General features: G+C 37.9%; 1 protein-coding gene across 1 annotated transcript in view; it reads right to left on the bottom strand.

Moving 5' to 3' along the window:
• Positions 1–2,761: 2,761 nt before the first annotated feature.
• Positions 2,762–16,861, bottom strand: part of HORMAD2 (HORMA domain containing 2) — a 40,947-nt gene continuing 26,847 nt past the window's right edge. Inside the window, exons 8-11 of the mRNA XM_047088451.1 lie at positions 12,010–12,077; positions 8,287–8,438; positions 7,638–7,891; positions 2,762–3,703 (exon numbers count right to left, since the gene is read on the bottom strand). Coding sequence (XP_046944407.1) covers positions 3,503–3,703; positions 7,638–7,891; positions 8,287–8,438; positions 12,010–12,077 — 675 coding nt within the window. The 3' untranslated portion in view covers positions 2,762–3,502. The remainder of the gene's footprint in view (positions 3,704–7,637; positions 7,892–8,286; positions 8,439–12,009; positions 12,078–16,861) is intronic.

Below are 16,861 nucleotides of genomic sequence, written 5' to 3' on the forward strand. Positions count from 1 at the left end.
TGGGCCCCTATCTAAAAAATTGATACAAATATGAATTCTAAAATAGCTATAATGGTTTAATAAACTAGGACCATCAGTCTTTAAAGTAGATGTGGGCAACATTAGCCCTCCATTTTTAAAAATATGTATTTATTTTTGAGAGAGAGAGAGCACAAGCAGGGGAGGGGCAGAGAGAGCAGAGGGAGACAGAGAATATGAAGCAGTTTCCAGGCTCCGAGCTGTCAGCACAGAGCCCAACGCGGGGCTCGAACTCACAAACCATGGGATCATGACCTGAGCCAAAGTTGGAGGCTTAACAGACTGAGCCACCCAGGCGCCCCAGCCCTCCATTTTTTTTATAGCTGTCTGTACATGTCAGTAATTACTAGAATCCTTTAAGGAGCCTGAGTTAATTATTAGAAAGTATTTTAGTTCTCTATTAGAAAGAAGTACTTTTCCCTCATCATTTAAACAGCATAAAATTTAAATAAGATTCCATATCCAATTCCAGAACATGTGTTGATTGTCACAAGATAGCGAGTTCTTTAAAGAAGCCTGTCCATGGGGCGCCTGGGTGGCGCAGTCGGTTAAGCGTCCGACTTCAGCCAGGTCACGATCTCGCGGTCCGTGAGTTCGAGCCCCGCGTCGGGCTCTGGGCTGATGGCTCAGAGCCTGGAGCCTGTTTCCGATGCTGTGTCTCCCTCTGCCCCTCCCCCGTTCATGCTCTGTATCTCTCTGTCCCAAAAATAAATAAACGTTGAAAAAAAAAATTAAAAAAAAAAAAAAAAAGAAGCCTGTCCAGGGTTTTCTGTCTAGTATATAGATCTATTATTATCTGTCCAATTAACTACAACAGAGAAAACAGGCCCAACTTCCCAGTATACTAGGAGGTGCCATTGTGTTTGTGTGCCCTTACTAGCTAGATATTAAGCCCAAACCATCACTATTAGGAAAGAAGACCTATCCTGAAGGTGTTGCAGAGGTAGATAAAATGATAAGGACACATTTAGGATGGGGTTTTCCAGACAGTTCTATGTAACTGTTTTGTTCTAGGATTCCTTCTGGGCTCTGTGTTCTATTTTCCAAATGGAGTTAGGTTTTAAGAGTTCTTATAACTTGAGGCAACTGGGTGGCTTGGTCAGTTAAGCGTCCAACTTCAGCTCAGGTCATGATCTCCTGGCTCTGTGGGTTTGAGCCTCACATTGGGCTCTCTGCTGTCAGCATGGAGGCCACTTTGGATCCTGTCTTCCTCTCTCTGCCCTTTCCCTGCTTGTGTGTGTGCATGCTATCTCAAAAATAAATAAACATTTAAAAATTAAAAAAAAAAAGAGTTCTTATAACTTAAAAATTTTTTAAATTTCAAACCTGTGTGCTTTTATCATTTCTGAATTTCCTGCCAAATTACAATCTCACGTTTACATTGTTCCTTGGATCTTAAGGATCGATCATACCAGAAAATGAATATTTGTACTATTCAAATATTGAATAATTTCAACTACTGATGAAAATTCTTCATATTTCTTTTTCTGTGACTGAGATAAGGAATAAGATGAAAAAGAAAATTGTGTGAAAGAAATTTTTTTCCATCTTATAGTAGTCTCACAACAAGATCATATGTTAAATTGCTTCTTTACTATAGATGACTGGTGAAAAAGCAGTATAAGCTATTTGATCAAAATTTTGTAGATTTTCTATTTTAAAAGAAAATTTTATGATTTAAGAAAGTTCTTAAAAATCTTTGAGTTAGAGGGGTGCCTGGGTGGCTCTGTCAGTTAGTTGAGCATCTGACTTTGGCTCAGGTCATGATCTCACAGTTCATGGGTTCGAGCCCCTCATCTGGCTCAGAGCTGACAGCTCGGAGCCTGGAGCCTGCTTCAGATTCTGCATCTTCCTCTATCTCTGCCCCTCTCCCATTTGTGCTCTGTCTCTCTCTGCCTCTGAAAAATAAAGAAACATAAAAAAAAAAAATCTTTGAGTTAGAGGTTACCAAAAGTAGAGATTGTAGCAAAGACATAGAATACAGGGAAAGGTATGGAAAGTTCAGTATTGGAATTACAAGTCATGGAGACAGAAGTTCTCTACTATACTGTACTTTTCAACTTGTTTGGAACGTCCTCTGCCTTAAAATCTGCCAATTAAAATATAATTCATCCATAAAATCACCAATTCAATGAAACCTTCCCACACAGTGCCAATTTATCTTTATTTCTGTATCATAACAGCACAGGCTGTGGAGTCAAATTGCCTTGATCTGAATTGTGGCCCTGCTACTTATTCACTGTGTATGCAGTCTTGTGCTAACTTCTCTAAGTCTGTTTCCTCATTGCAGGGTAATAATAGACTCTACTTCATAAAATAACTGGCAAGATTAAAAGTGACAATACATGTAAAGCCCCGAGAACAATGCTCTGTTGTTAGTTAATATTATTTCTATCATTCATATACTCTCCATTATTATTTGCCATTATATTATGTAGGTGTTGTCTCTTCAGCCAGAGTTACCAAATGTAGAAAATATATTTTGTACGCTTTTGTCTTCTTTACAATGCTCAGCAAGGTATTGCTCTTGATAGGAATTCAAAACACATCCCAGAGAATCTTAGCATGAAAGGGATCTCAGAGGTCAAATAAGTTTAACTTTTCCCCTAAATCATGATTTTTCTCTTGCAACACCCTGGAGGCCATCATCTATACTCTATTTTGAACACAGTGTGTGTGTGTGTGTGTGTGTGTGTATGAACACAGCTGGCGACAAGAGTTCACCTTTCTCAAGACGGTCAGGTTTATTAAACAATTGTCATTATTAGAAAATCTATCCTGAGGAGGTAGAGAAGCTGGCAAGCTTCTAGAAAATGATTTGGTAATACTCATTAAAGAGCTGTGGAAATTTCAGACTCTGTAAATTTCACTCCTGATACCATATCCTTAAAAAACAAGGAAAATTCTGTCATACATACAAAAGTATTTATTATAACACTATTTATAATAGCAAAATCAAGAACTAACCTAAATGTTTAAAAGTAGGGAAATGGTAGAGTAAGTACCTATATAAAACAAAAGTTCATTAAAATTAGAAATATGAAGATTAAGGTGGGACATATTTACAAAGTTAAGTATAAAAGTAAAACAAATTGTATATATGAACCATGATTAAAACCATATACAAATATGGGTATCTGTGGAAAAAGACTGGAGGTGATGGAACATACAAAAATGAACATTATTGATAAGATGGTAGCAGTTAGAAGATTTGCATTGCTTTTTAAATTACCTTAATGTCATTATAATAATGCCTTCAAATTTTAAAGAGAAAGTTCTTCCTTCTAATGATTCAAAATCAACCTCCTCTCACCCCTGTGATTTTCATTTCCTGTCTCTCCTTCTGCCCTTTGAAGTTACACAAAATAAATGAACTTGAAATATTTGAAAATGATTATTATAGTTTTACTACCCTCATTCTCTGGTACTCTAGAAGACAGATTAGAGAGGCAATGCCGACATCAGGGAGACTCAGTAAGGAGAATTAGCTGTCAGTCACAAAGAAAGCAAGGATGACAGCCTGAATCAGCACAATGGCAATAGAGCCAAACTTGAGAAATATTTCAAAGGCAAAATAGATGGAAATGGTAACCAAAGGGAAGTGAGAAGTGAGAACACAGAAGTTGAACACATTCCTGGTCAGGCTGTTTGATAAAATGATGGTTACAACACCAAGGTAAGGAACCTGAGGAAAGAAAGAGCATATTTGATCAGAAGTTGAAATTCTATTTGGAGATGTTGAATTTGAGGCACTGGTAGGATATATATGTCTATATATTGATGGAAAGATCAATTTGAAGTTAGGGAGACAAAACCAAACCAGACAAAACATGAACAGAGAACAGAGAACAAATAACGTCATACCAAAATATACAAATATTTGAAGGTGGGAGAGAGAAAGGTATTTATATTTATGTTATATTTTATATTTATATTTTTTAGTATAAAGTTATTCATGGGGGGCTTTTATAATTGAAAAATCTCTTCTGTTTCTGTAATTATGTCCCCTTTTTAGAGAAGAATATAGAGAACATCTCTAAACTTCCGAATAGACAAAAATTTTTTTTTAAAAAACTGCACACAGTAGTTTCTTAAAAAACTATTTGCCACAGCACACTCTTAAGAGACTAAAAAGGCAACTCATAAAGTCAAAGGTACTGACAATACATGTATCTGATAAAGGACTTATACATGGAATATATATGCAGAACTACAAATCAGTAAAAATGAAAGATGATCGATCCAATAGAGCCCAATAAATAAAAATGACAACTTGGAAAGACACTTCACCAAAGAGGATATCCAACGTGGTCAATAAACATATGAAAAGATGCTCACCTTCATTAGTCATCAGGGAACTATAAACTAAAACCACAGTGGCATCCCACTACACACCCATCAGAACGGCTAAAATTAAGACAGAAAATGCCAAGGGTTGGTGAGGATGTGGAGCAACCACAACTCTCATACATTGCTGATGGGAATATAAATTAGCACAATCACCTTGGAAATTGTTTTGTAGTATCTATTAAAACTAAATGCAGGGGCACCTGGGTGGCTCAGTTGGTTAAGCGTCCAACTTCAGCTCAGGTCATGATCTCACCGTTTGTGAGTTTGAGCCCAGCATCGGGCTCTGCTCTCATCATAGAGCCTGATTTGGATCCTCTGTCTCCCTCTCTCTGCCCCACCCCCACTCATGTGCACACACTTTCTCTCTCTCTCTTAAAAATAAACAAACATTTAAAAATAAAATAAAATAAAAATAAATGCACACATATTCTTGACGCAGCAAATCTGCTCCTAGCCGTTCTATTCTCACCGGAAATATGTACATATTTCATTGAGAAACATGTTCGGAATGTTTAGAGCAGTACTATTCATAATAGTCAAAACCAGAAAATTATCTAAATGCCCATCAACATTAGATGAATGAATAGTGAGAACATGCAAGAATATAGATAAATATCACAACATAATGTTGAGAGAACAAATGGCTCATACTCTGATTCTACATCTATAAAATTAAAAACAAGAGAAACTAATCTATGCTAATAGAAGTCAGGATAGAGATATTCTTATTGAATGACTACAAAGTAAGACTTCAAAGTATTTTGTTTTTCATTGGGTTTTGATTTCACACGTTTATTCAGTAGGCTGGGACAAAGGTGAGACAAACAGGTTACCTAAGGAGCAAAATTTAAGAACGTGCTTACTCTCACCATGCTTGCTTCACCCTCATCCCAGTCCTGATGTTCAGTTTGTGAATACTTATTGAGCAATATCATTATGATGTGTTTTTCCATATGTAAGTTACACTTGGATTTAAGAATGTTAAAGGGGGGGCCACCTGTGTGGTTCAGTCAGTTAAGCATCCGACTCTCAATTTCAGCTCAGGTCATAATCTCTCAGGGTTGTGAGATCAAGCCCTCCACACTAGGCGTGGAGCCTGCTTAAGATTCTGTCTTCCCTCTGCCCCTGTCCTGCACTCTCTCTCTCAAAAATTAAAAATAAGGGGTGCCTGGGTGGCTCAGTCGGTTAAGTGTTTGACTTCAGCTCAGGTCACAATCTCATGGTTCATGGGTTTGAGCCCTGCGTCAGGCTCTGTGCTGACAGCTTGGAGCCTGGAGCCTGCTTCAGATTTTTGTCTCCCACTCTCTCTGCCCCTCCCCTGCTTGCTCTTTCTCTCTCCCTCTCAAAAAAAAAAAAAAAAAACATTAAAAATTTATTTTATTTTTTTATTAAAAAAAATTTTTTTTAACATTTATTTATTATTGAGAGACAGAGAGAGACAGAGCATGAGCAGGGGAGGGGCCGAGAGACTGGGAGACACAGAATCTGAAGCAGGCTTCAGGCTCTGAGCCGTCAGCACAGAGCCCAACACGGAGCTCAAACCCACAAACCCACAACCCACAAACAAAACTGACGGAACCACCCAGGCACCCCTAAAAAATTTTTTTAAGAGTAAAAGTAAAATAAAGTAAAATAAAATAAAATAAAATAAAATAAAATAAAATAAAATAAAATAAAAGCAAACAGAATTCTGAGTGACAAACTGTCAGTAAGCTCTTCTCTAGACTTACTTAAATCCTTTCATATAATTGGCTGGCTGAGGAAGGAACTTGAATTGACTGAGTTTACCACAAAATTCTGATCTTTGTATATATAGTTCCTATTAAACATACGCTTGACAAATGTTATCACATGTATTATTTAATCTATCAATTGAATTATTCATTCTCAAGTTGTCTGGTTTCATTTCCATTGGTAAAAGAGAAAGAAATTCTTAATTTTGAAAGATAAAAATCCAGTTGAATCGTGTTCATTCTTTTCTTAACCTTGGTTTTTTGGGGGCACCTGGGTGGCTCAGTCAGTTAGGTGATCAACTCTTGATTTTGGCTCAGGTCATGATCTCACAGTTTGTGAGATCGAGCCCCACATCAGGCTCTGCTCTAACAGCACAGAGCTTGCTTGGGATTCTCTCTCTCTCCCTCCCTCTCTCTCTGCTCCTCCCCCGCTCACTTGCTCTCTCTCTCTCTCTGTCTCTCGAAGTAAATAAATATTAAAAAAAACCTTTATTTTTTAAAAACTAGCCTATGTTAGCTATATCTTCCTTGAACAGATTCAGAAGAAAGTTGCATCAGACTCTAAAGCCATTAGCATGTATGACATTGTGAAAATACTAAAGATGGAAAAAAAATCTTGTTTGGTTATATTATTTATATTAATTGAAATAAGACCTCTTTCAATATATGAAATACACCAGATTTAAAGAATCAGAAAGAACATTCAAAAGTTATTTACTATAGTTATCCCTTTAAGGAAGACTCAAACTATCTCAGGCAAACAAATTAGCATCCTAGTCTGAAAATAGTTCCTGAAAAGATTTTATAGCATCACTTCCCACTAAGTATTCTAAAAACCCTTTATGTCTAGCTCAGAATCCTTTGAATACAATGTTGACACACATTAAACTTTGTTATCTAGATGACAGGGTGTGGATTTACCTAGGACACAGTGGGGCCCTCGCAAGTACTCAACTCTAGTCTCTACTGGAGAAAGTAGGAAGGTAAAGGGCTGAGTCCTATCTATTTGGCTCCAGTGGCTCCAAACAAGCTCCCTGACTTTTCCCAGGGACCTAGCCCAAAGCTTGTCTCTGTCCACATAACCAACAGTTGACTATCATTTTGTTTTCACTCTGACTTGAGATTTTCTGTAACTTCTTTTCCACCACTTCTGACCACTCAATTATCCCAGTAATCAAGAACTTATTTATACTTCCAGTGAGTATGAATAAATACCTAGAATATTTTTTAAATCCTAAAAATGTTACCTATAAATGGAAGAAAGAAATTCATGGGTACCTTTTATAAAATTCATATATTGGAAAGTCTTTTTCTTCTCCTCATAATGGACAATTTCATCCAACAAAGTATATTCCCTTCTTGAAGACAGTACATTTTTACAGTAAAGACTCCTTGAGGTCAGAAGCTAGTTTTGTTTTAGGTTTTATACCTGGCATACTCCATTGGACTGTTACTGTGATATAACCTGTGTAGGAACTGGAAAATGTTAGCTATGTTTAACTGAAGCAACAGAGTCTGACTAAAGCTTTGTCTTACATGATTGCTGCATTCTTCTTCTTCCTCATCAAAGTCTAGACCCTGATGGGCAATCTCAGTTGTGCTGTTCTCCTGAAAGAGATTGTTCTCCAAATCAGACACTCTGGTGGCCTCAGTTGTGACTTTTACTTTCATGCTATGAAAGCCAGTGGAGACCAATCCCACTTGCAGGTTTACAGGCTCCCCCTCAAACAGCAGGAAGTGTGAATTTACCCCTTCTTTAAAACCAGGGGGTTGGTAATCATGAGGAGTCACTGCAAAATGAAAAGGGCAGAAAACCAAGAAAACTGTGTTTCAATTTAATCAAGAAGTTAGATTAATCTTTCATGTATAGCAACAGATCTCTCAGATGCTTACAAAATCTCTCTATATAAAATATTACTTCAATGCTTAAGAAGGAATTTGACTAGGGGCGCCTGGGTGACTCAGTCCAGTAAGCGTCTGACTTTGGCTCAGGTCATGATCTCATCATTTTTGTAGGCTCAAGCCCTGCATCAGGCTCTGCGCTGACAGCGTGGGAACCTGCATGGGATTCTCTCTCTCTGCCCCTCCCCAGCTCATGCTTTCTATAAATAGATAGATAGATAAACAAATTCATAAATAAATACATAAATAAATAGAAGGAATTTGACTAGTGGTCTCCACCTACCTGCATTATAGTAGTGGAGTTTCATAGTAAGTATAACATCATTAGGAAGGGGTCCAAGGTTCTGCATTAGTATGTACAATTTGCGGATCAGTAGAACACTGGCTTTCTTAACATCTTCACTGTTTGTCCCACTTTCGAAGCTTGTACTACTACTATAGCCAAATAGAAAAACAGCATACTTTTCAGTCATATACAATATTGAAAATCTATTTCAAAAAGAACAAAACTCTTTACCATATAATCAAGTAAATATAAAGTAAACATCAGGACACTTAAGAATATCTGTAGAATGTAAATTAGAGCAGTGATTGTACTTTTTGCAATGTATATACAATGGATTTCTTAGGTAGCAAGTTCCTAAGGCATTTTAAATATGACCTGATTTCTTAAAAATTTGAGTTACAAATAACCACATAACAGTGAGAACAGTAGATTTAGAATTAGGAGACTTGACAGAGAAAGACAGATATATGTTTTCACTCATATGTGGAATTTGAGCAGAAGACCATGGGGGAAGGGAAGGGGAAAAAATAGTTAACAGAGAGGGAGGGAGGCAAACCATAAGTGACTCTCAAATACAGAGAACAAACCTCTGGGTGATAGGCATTGAGGAGGGCACTTGTTGGGATGAGCACTGGGTGTTGTATGTAAGCAATGAATCACAAGAATCTACTCCCAAAACCAAGAGCACACTGCACACACTGTATGTTAGCCAATTTGACAATAAATTATATTTAAAAAAAAAAAGAATTAGAAGACTTGATTGGGTCTGTGCTAACTAGCTGAATGACCTGGGTCAAGTCATTTAGACACTCTAGGTCAGTTAGCTCACTTGTGAGATAAGCTTTTACACATCTCTACACATCTCCAAATAGAAAATCAGTCATCAGCTCTGGGCCTTTCTACTGTCTGGTTATCTGTCAGAGACATCCCCTCCCCTACATGGATTGCAACAATGGCGATCTATTCTTCTAGCTTTTCTTCTTGTCCACACCGCAATAAGATTCTCTATATTACTGCTGCAACAACACACCTATAGGAAAATCTGCTCATATCACTCTTGCTTAAAATTCTTCTATTACACCTATCACCTTTCAATCAAATTCAAGAATGGTATGTGTGCAATGCCTTTCATGACCAGCCACACCCTCACCTCCAACCTCATCTGCATTTACTACTCAGTTTCTTTTCACCTACATGCCTTTGCACATGCTGCTCACTTTGCTCATATTGTACTTTTCCCACTTCTTTTTCTGACTCTCCTAAATTCATCCTTTGATAGCTAGCTCATGTGTCACCTCTTTAAGGAAGTTTTTCTTGATAATTCCCATACATTACTCCTGTTTATAACTGTTTGTATGTTCCCCTTTAGATTATGCATGGCTATATCTTCTCATGCCCACAGTACTGTTTTGTGCCAGCTACAGTAAATATTCAATAAATATTTGTGGGATGAATGAATGAATAAGTTGAACCAAATTACCTTCTAACCCTAAATATTTGTAATTTCTCTCCAAAATTCTCTTTTCAAATAGGTCTCATATTTGAGTAGTTTCTAGGAAGAACTATCACTGCAATATATTTGCACAATGCCTTTCACATAGTAAGTATTCAATAGTGAAAAATAATCTTAATTGAGTACTGGAGGAAATGTAAATTCATAAAACAGACATTAAGTGAATACATTTGGTCCTCTTTTGATTTTGAATATATTGTCTACTAAGATTTAACCAATTTGAAATAGGTAGCCTGAGTGAAGGGGCATGTAGCATGTAGCTTATGGGATCTTTCAGTATATATCATATTCATAAAATCATATCATGTAAAATCATACTCAAGACTCTCTTGCACTCTTTGAAAAGGGAAGCTATTTTTACCATGGAAGAGGTGATAAGGTAATTTTGTATGATCAATCATTTAAATAAATGTTTACCTTTAGTTTCTAGGAAACTAGTAATATGCATTACCTTCTCTCCTCCTTAGTAGCTGAAAGATTTGGCCATTTGTGTTACTACTCACCTCTTGGCATATATGCCTTCATAAAAGAGATTAATCTGGTTGCCAGTAGTACATTTGAATTTTAGAGAGTAAAAGGCAACTGTTTAATGTGGGAGAATATGTATGAAAAGTGTATAATCTTTCAAATGCCATATATATATATATATATATATATATACACATATATATATGTATATATATATATTAGTTTATGATGATTAATATTTTAATTCTCATTCCTAGAACTTACTTTCTCTTCACATCCTAGTGCTGTCTGTGTTTTACAAATAAGGGAATAATTAAGGAAGTGAATCTCAGAGAGAAATTCTCAAACTTGCAGTAAATGATAAGACAGAGCTAATAGCACAAAAAATTGAGAATTAGGCCACGTTTCTCTTCAGAGTCATTCCTTTCATGGGCACTCATTCCCCTGACTTGGAGCCCTCTACCACCCAGGGCTTTTCACTATCATCCATCCTCTCCACTTCTATTCTATCTCATCAGCAAAATTAGATCTTTCTGAATCCACAAGTTACTGGGATAGGAATAAATGTTGCTTTTCAATAAAATATCTCCATCTATACTGGGGACCCTCTGAAGCAAATACCCACGTCTTTGCTCTTTAACCCATTAGTGTATCTAAAATTTGGCACTTTAGGGGCGCCTGAGTGGCTTGGTCGGTTGGGCGGCCGACTTCGGCTCAGGTCATGATCTCGCGGTCCGTGAGTTTGAGCCCCGCGTCGGGCTCTGGGCTGACAGCTCAGAGCCTGGAGCCTGTTTCGGATTCTGTGTCTCCCTCTCCCTCTGCCCCTCACCTGTTCATGCTCTGTCTCTCTCTGTCTCAAAGATAAATAAACGTTAAAAAAAATTTTTTTTTAATTTGGCACTTTAGACTTGATAGGAAAATACAGTGCTTTCCAGTCTTTTTTCCATACAGGGACACACACAGAAAATTACATTTGTATGACATACTGGGACAAGCAGATGAGAATATTTGTGTCTATAGGCAAATAGTTCAGGGATTTCATCTACTCCAGGCCCAGGCTAGCTATCTTGAGGGCAGAGAAGATCAATATCTTGGCACAGCAATTGAGAAACTTTAGATTAGTGGCTAGATAGAATCTTACAGAGTTCTTCAATCAACAACATGTAGACAGCCTCATTAATATTTCGACTGCTGTGCCACCCACCAACCACCATTGCCTCCAAGGACCACCACCATCACTGCCACTACCATCAGGTACCATTTACAGCTTTTTAAAATGTGCCAGGCATGGGCCAAGTTTTGTCTATGCATCGTAATTTAATAGTCACAGCAACCATATGATGTAAATATTATTCATTCCACTGTACAGATGAGAATATTAACATATAGGGAGGTTGAGTAATCTGTCCAAAGTTAGACCAATAATAGAGTGTCCCAAGCTAGGTCTCTCTGCCTTAGGAATTGGAACTATTAACCACCAAACTTGACTGTCTTTAGACCCCACTAATATCACCTATAAGAAGAGGAAAAGAAGCAAAGGAAGACTCTACTCTTACCAATTTCATCCACAGATTTCAGAAATTTAAATGATTATTACAGTCTCTTTCTATAATAGAGGGTTTTTGTAGGATCGGTGGGGAAGTTACAAAGGAAATATAAGGCCTATCTATGGCTTCAAGAAGCTTATGTTTACTTCAATCCTATTTCTCATGTTTATTAAACAATTAATTAGATTCTACCTGTCAAAATCCATAGTGGCTCCTTCTTTTGTGTATTTGAATTTGAACTGGTATATTTCAGTCACTTTCTAGAAACATCAAATGAAACAGAGAAAGAAATTACTTAAAAAAAGGAAATCCAGAACCTTACCTGATGATAGGTGGAGAATATTTTTATTGTATACCTACTACAATACCATATACCTGTTTGTTTCACAGCATTACATCATTCAGGAGTAATATTTCCAGATATAAATATAGCTTAATTTTTCTCCTCCATGCTAAAAATGAGTTAGATGGCAAATTCATTTTGTTAAGTTGATTTATTATTTTGAGAGAGAGAGAGCAAGGGAGGGACAGAGAGAGAGAGAATCCCAAGCAGGCTCCGCACTGTCAGTGTAAAGTCCGATGCAAGGCTTGAACTCACCAACAGTGAGATCATGTCCTGAGCCAAAATCAAGAGCCAGCCACTTAACCGACTGAGCCACTTGGGTGCCCCAAGATGGCAAATTCTATTGTTAGTGTTTCAAAGATGGAGAAACTAAGACACAGATTCAGGTATCTGACCCAGCACAGGTAAATGACAGAGAGACCAGTTGAGAATGCATTCATTCATGTAACAGATATTTATGGAATGTCTACTTTGTGTTAGGCACTGGAGTTAAAGTGGTGAACGTGACAAAAAAGGTCCCTGTTTTCCTGGAATACAAAGCCTAGTGAGAGAGACAATCAATAAGTAAAAAAACAAATAAAATAATTTCAGATAGTAATAAATTCTGTGCAGAATATGAAGAAAAAGCTGTTACAGAGAATTGAAGGGAGAGGTGCTAATTTGGTTTAGAAGGGCCAAAGATGGCCTCCCTGAAGGGATGATGATTGAATTGAGCCTCAGTGACAAAAGGAGGTCATGTGCAGATCTGGGGGAGGGGGAGGTATCCTAGGCAGAGGCAATAGCAATGAAAAGTTCTAAAGTAGGGAAGTAAGCCTCTTTCAGGGTCAAAGAGGAAGCCAAGTGGCTGGAGATGAATAAACAAGTGAGAGAGTGTAGGAGATGAGGATTGTGGAGACTTATTGGCCATGATAAGGGGTTTGGATTTTATTCTAAGTAAACCAGAAGTATACTAAAGTGTTTTAAGCATGGTAGTGATTCGCATTTTTTTAAAGATCACTCTGGTTATTTTAATAGTGCAGAGGGAAGAAGAGAAACCATGAGAGCAATTAAGAGGCTACTACAGTAATTCCAGGAAGACTAGAATGGCAACAGGAAAACTAGAAAAATTCAAAAAGGAACCAGGATCCGGGTGCCCAGGTGGCTCAGTTGATTAAGTGTCGAACTCTCAGTTTCGGCTTGAGTCATGATCTCATGGTTTCGTGAGTTCAGGCCCTGCATTGGGCTCTGTGCTGACAGTGTGGGGCCTGCTTGGGATTCTCTCTCCCTCACTCTCTCTCTGCCCCTCCCCTACTCACACTGTCTCTGTCTCTCTCAAAATAAATAAATAAACTTAAAAAATTTTTTTAAATATTAAAAAAAAAAGGAACCAGGATCTATGACTTCAGATCTTGCTTTTTGATTCTGCACTAAAAACTAGATACCACTGCTATTTGTTCCCCTCACTGTTAACAAATCTAGAAATAAAAAGGGGCACATCCTCATGAGAAACATACTCCATGTAAAATAAAATGATTGTCTAGTAGTTGAAGCAAACGTTTGGTCCGGATACATTGTAAAGTTTGTCCACATATCTAGAGAAGGTCCTAAAGACAGGTAAAGGATATAAGTTTAAGTTAGAACACAAAAAATGCCCTTCATTCATCTGTTTAAGTATTTGTTCCTTGACACTGTGGGAATGAGGATGTTAGATTGATCAGAAAACGTCTCAATGTTTCTGTTACTTTTCTCTACTCTAAGACTTGGTCTTCCAACTCTGCTGTTCTTAAACCTTAGCAAACAACTTAAACACAGGTGATCAGGTCCTGGGGAAATTGGCTCATGCTGCTTAAACTCTAAAACAACTAATTCACAGTGGACTTAATTTAAAAGAAAAAAATTTTTCTAGCAAGACAGTCTACTTGGGAAATCAAAGAAAATTTAGAAGACTGTTTTATGAGTACAGTAGGAGAGGTGTGTGACACTAGAGGTGCCTACAGCGACACGTTTCCCCCAGACAGGCTAGATACGCAACATCCTCTCTTGGCTAATGCTGGGTGTAATTGCCCTGTCAAGCAAACAATGCCTATTCTTCCTGCCTGCCCATGTTTCACAAAGACTCTAGTTTTCTGATACTCTGAGTTCTTCTATTTTTTTAATTATAACAAGAGGAGATCCTTTAGCAGCTGATGATTTTATTAACACTTTATTATTTGGCCCCTGAAGCAATTAATAAAAGAGTTATGTTTGTAATTTTTTACACAGAATGCTAACCTCTTATAACTTCCATCTGACTGATTTATGACAAAAGATATATTTACAGCAGGCATTAGTCTCTTCTTAACATTTCATAAAATATTTTCCTGCTTTTCAGATTAATGTGTTGCCTAATAAAGATGGGCCTTTAAACCACTCAGTGATGGTTTCTGTTAATCATACTGAATCTATTCACAGATACCAAAGCAACAGCAATGTATAACCTTTCTCCTCCCTCCACATTCCGATACACTGGCAAGACCTGTCAGGCCTTTCTCCAAAGCATATCCCAAGTCCACCCATTATTATCTCCCTGTCCAAACCACCACTATCTCTTCTCTTCTCTTCTCTTCCCTTTTCTTCCCTTTTCTTTCTTTCTTTCCTTTTTCTTTCTCTTTCTCTCTTTCTTTTTACCACTTCTCTTTTCATCTGACCTGCTTACTTGTAAACTATTCGACCAGTAATTCATTCTCTATTCTATAGCCAGAGGGCTTTTGAAAACACAAATCAGACCATGTCACTCCTTTGTTTAAAACACCCCCCAACAGTTTCCTATTGCCCTTAGAATAAAATCCCAAACTACCTTAGCCCACAAGACCTTACACATCTGTCCCCTCTCTACCTTTCTGACCTTATCTTCGGCTTCTTTCCCTCCCACCTGCCAAGTTCCAGGCTCAGGGCACCCTTTCTGTCCATGAACACACAAGATGCCTTCCTGGCTTAGGGCCTTTGCACACCTATACTCTGGAACATGCTGTCTCCAGTTGATGATAATAATATTTGGGCACTGCCCTAAATGCTCTACATTTATTCATTCTTATGCAATCAATGCTCTGAGGTAGTTATTATTATCCTCACTATACATGAATCTAGTAAGGATTTGACTTCAACACCTACAGTGTTAACTCCTGTGCTATTCTGCCAGTTATGTGCCATTGCCTCTCACAGACCTGCATAGGCTGACTCCTCTGGCCCTTCATGCTTAGCTCTGAAGGCTTTCCATAGACTGCCCTCCAATCCTTCCTCTTCCATTCCCCGCCTTGGCACTCTCCAGCACACTACTTTTCTTTTATTTTCTTCATAGCATTATGACTATTTGAAACTCTTTTGCTAGTTTTTGTTTATTGTTTTTCCTCCCGCATAAGAATGCAAACTTCCAGAGAACAGAGACCTTATTTATCCCATTAACTCCTGTGTTTTTATACCTTGAACAGTGTTAGGCACATAAAGGGAACCCAATTAATATTTGCTGAATTGGGGCACCTGACTGGCTCAGTTGGTAAGGCATCCAACTCTTGATCTCAGGGTTGTGAGTTCAAGCCCATGTTGGGCCTGGAGCCTACTTTAAAAAAAAATGCTGAATAAATAAATATTCAGCCAGAATAGAGTTCATATTCAATAGGATTTCATCCTTATAAGGAATTTTTTAACACTGAGGTTTCTTTCTTGTTTTTTAATGTTTGTTTATTTTTGAAAGAGAGGGAGAAGAGGGAAGAGGCAGAGAGAGAGGGAGGCAGAGAATCTGAAGCAGGCTCCATGCTGTTAGCACACAGCCTGCCACAGGACTCGAACTCAAGAAATGTGAGATCATGACCTGAACCAAAGTCAAGAATCAAATGCTTAACCAACTAAGCCACCCAGGTGCCCCTCTACAAGGGTTTTTTTTTTTTTTAATGTTTATTTATTTTTGAAAGAGAGAGACAGAGTGCGAGCAGGGGAAAGGTAGAGACAGAGAGAGGGAGACACAGAATCCAAAGCAGGCTCCAGGTTTTGAGCTGTCAGCACAGGGCCTAATGCGGGGCTCGAACCCACCAACTGTGAGATCATGACCTGAGCTGAAGTCAGATGCTTAACCAACTGACCCACCCAGGTGCCCCAAGGATTTTTTTTTTAAACAAAGTCTCTAAAAGCAAATTGTGACTAGAAACAGGAACCGTGTATAGTTCAGTTCTTGAAGCAATCTATTAAAAGTGGATGCTGACCACCTTCAATAGGCACATAGGAATAGATGGTGAAACAGTAAGATACCTAGCCATTCTTTTTTTAAAAAAAAATTTTAATGTTTATTCATATTTGAGAGACAGAGAGACACCGAGCATTATTGGGAAGGGGCAGAGAGAGGGAGACACAGAATCTGAAGCAGGCTCCAGGCTCAGAGCCATCAGCAAAGATGCCCAATGCGAGGCTCAAACCCACAAACTGTGAGATCATGACCTGAGCCAAAGTCAGACGCTTAACTGACTGAGCCACCCAGGTGCCCTGAAACCTAGCCATTCTTTACAGTTTTATCATGCATTAAGTCGTGTAAACCTTTTCTTAACATATTCACATTTTGGTTTACACATCTTATTAATACTCTCCACATATTTTGTAGTATGTGTCTATAGGAAAGTTATACTATACCTCATCACTATTTTAGTTATCTCTGTCAGTTCATCTCTATCATGAAATGGAGCAACCAGAACAAAA

Source organism: Lynx rufus, unplaced genomic scaffold (assembly GCF_022079265.1).
Source record: "Lynx rufus isolate CCGP_SWC_20201006 ecotype Redwood Valley unplaced genomic scaffold, mLynRuf1.p SCAF_24, whole genome shotgun sequence".
NCBI classification, from domain to species: domain Eukaryota; kingdom Metazoa; phylum Chordata; class Mammalia; order Carnivora; family Felidae; genus Lynx; species Lynx rufus.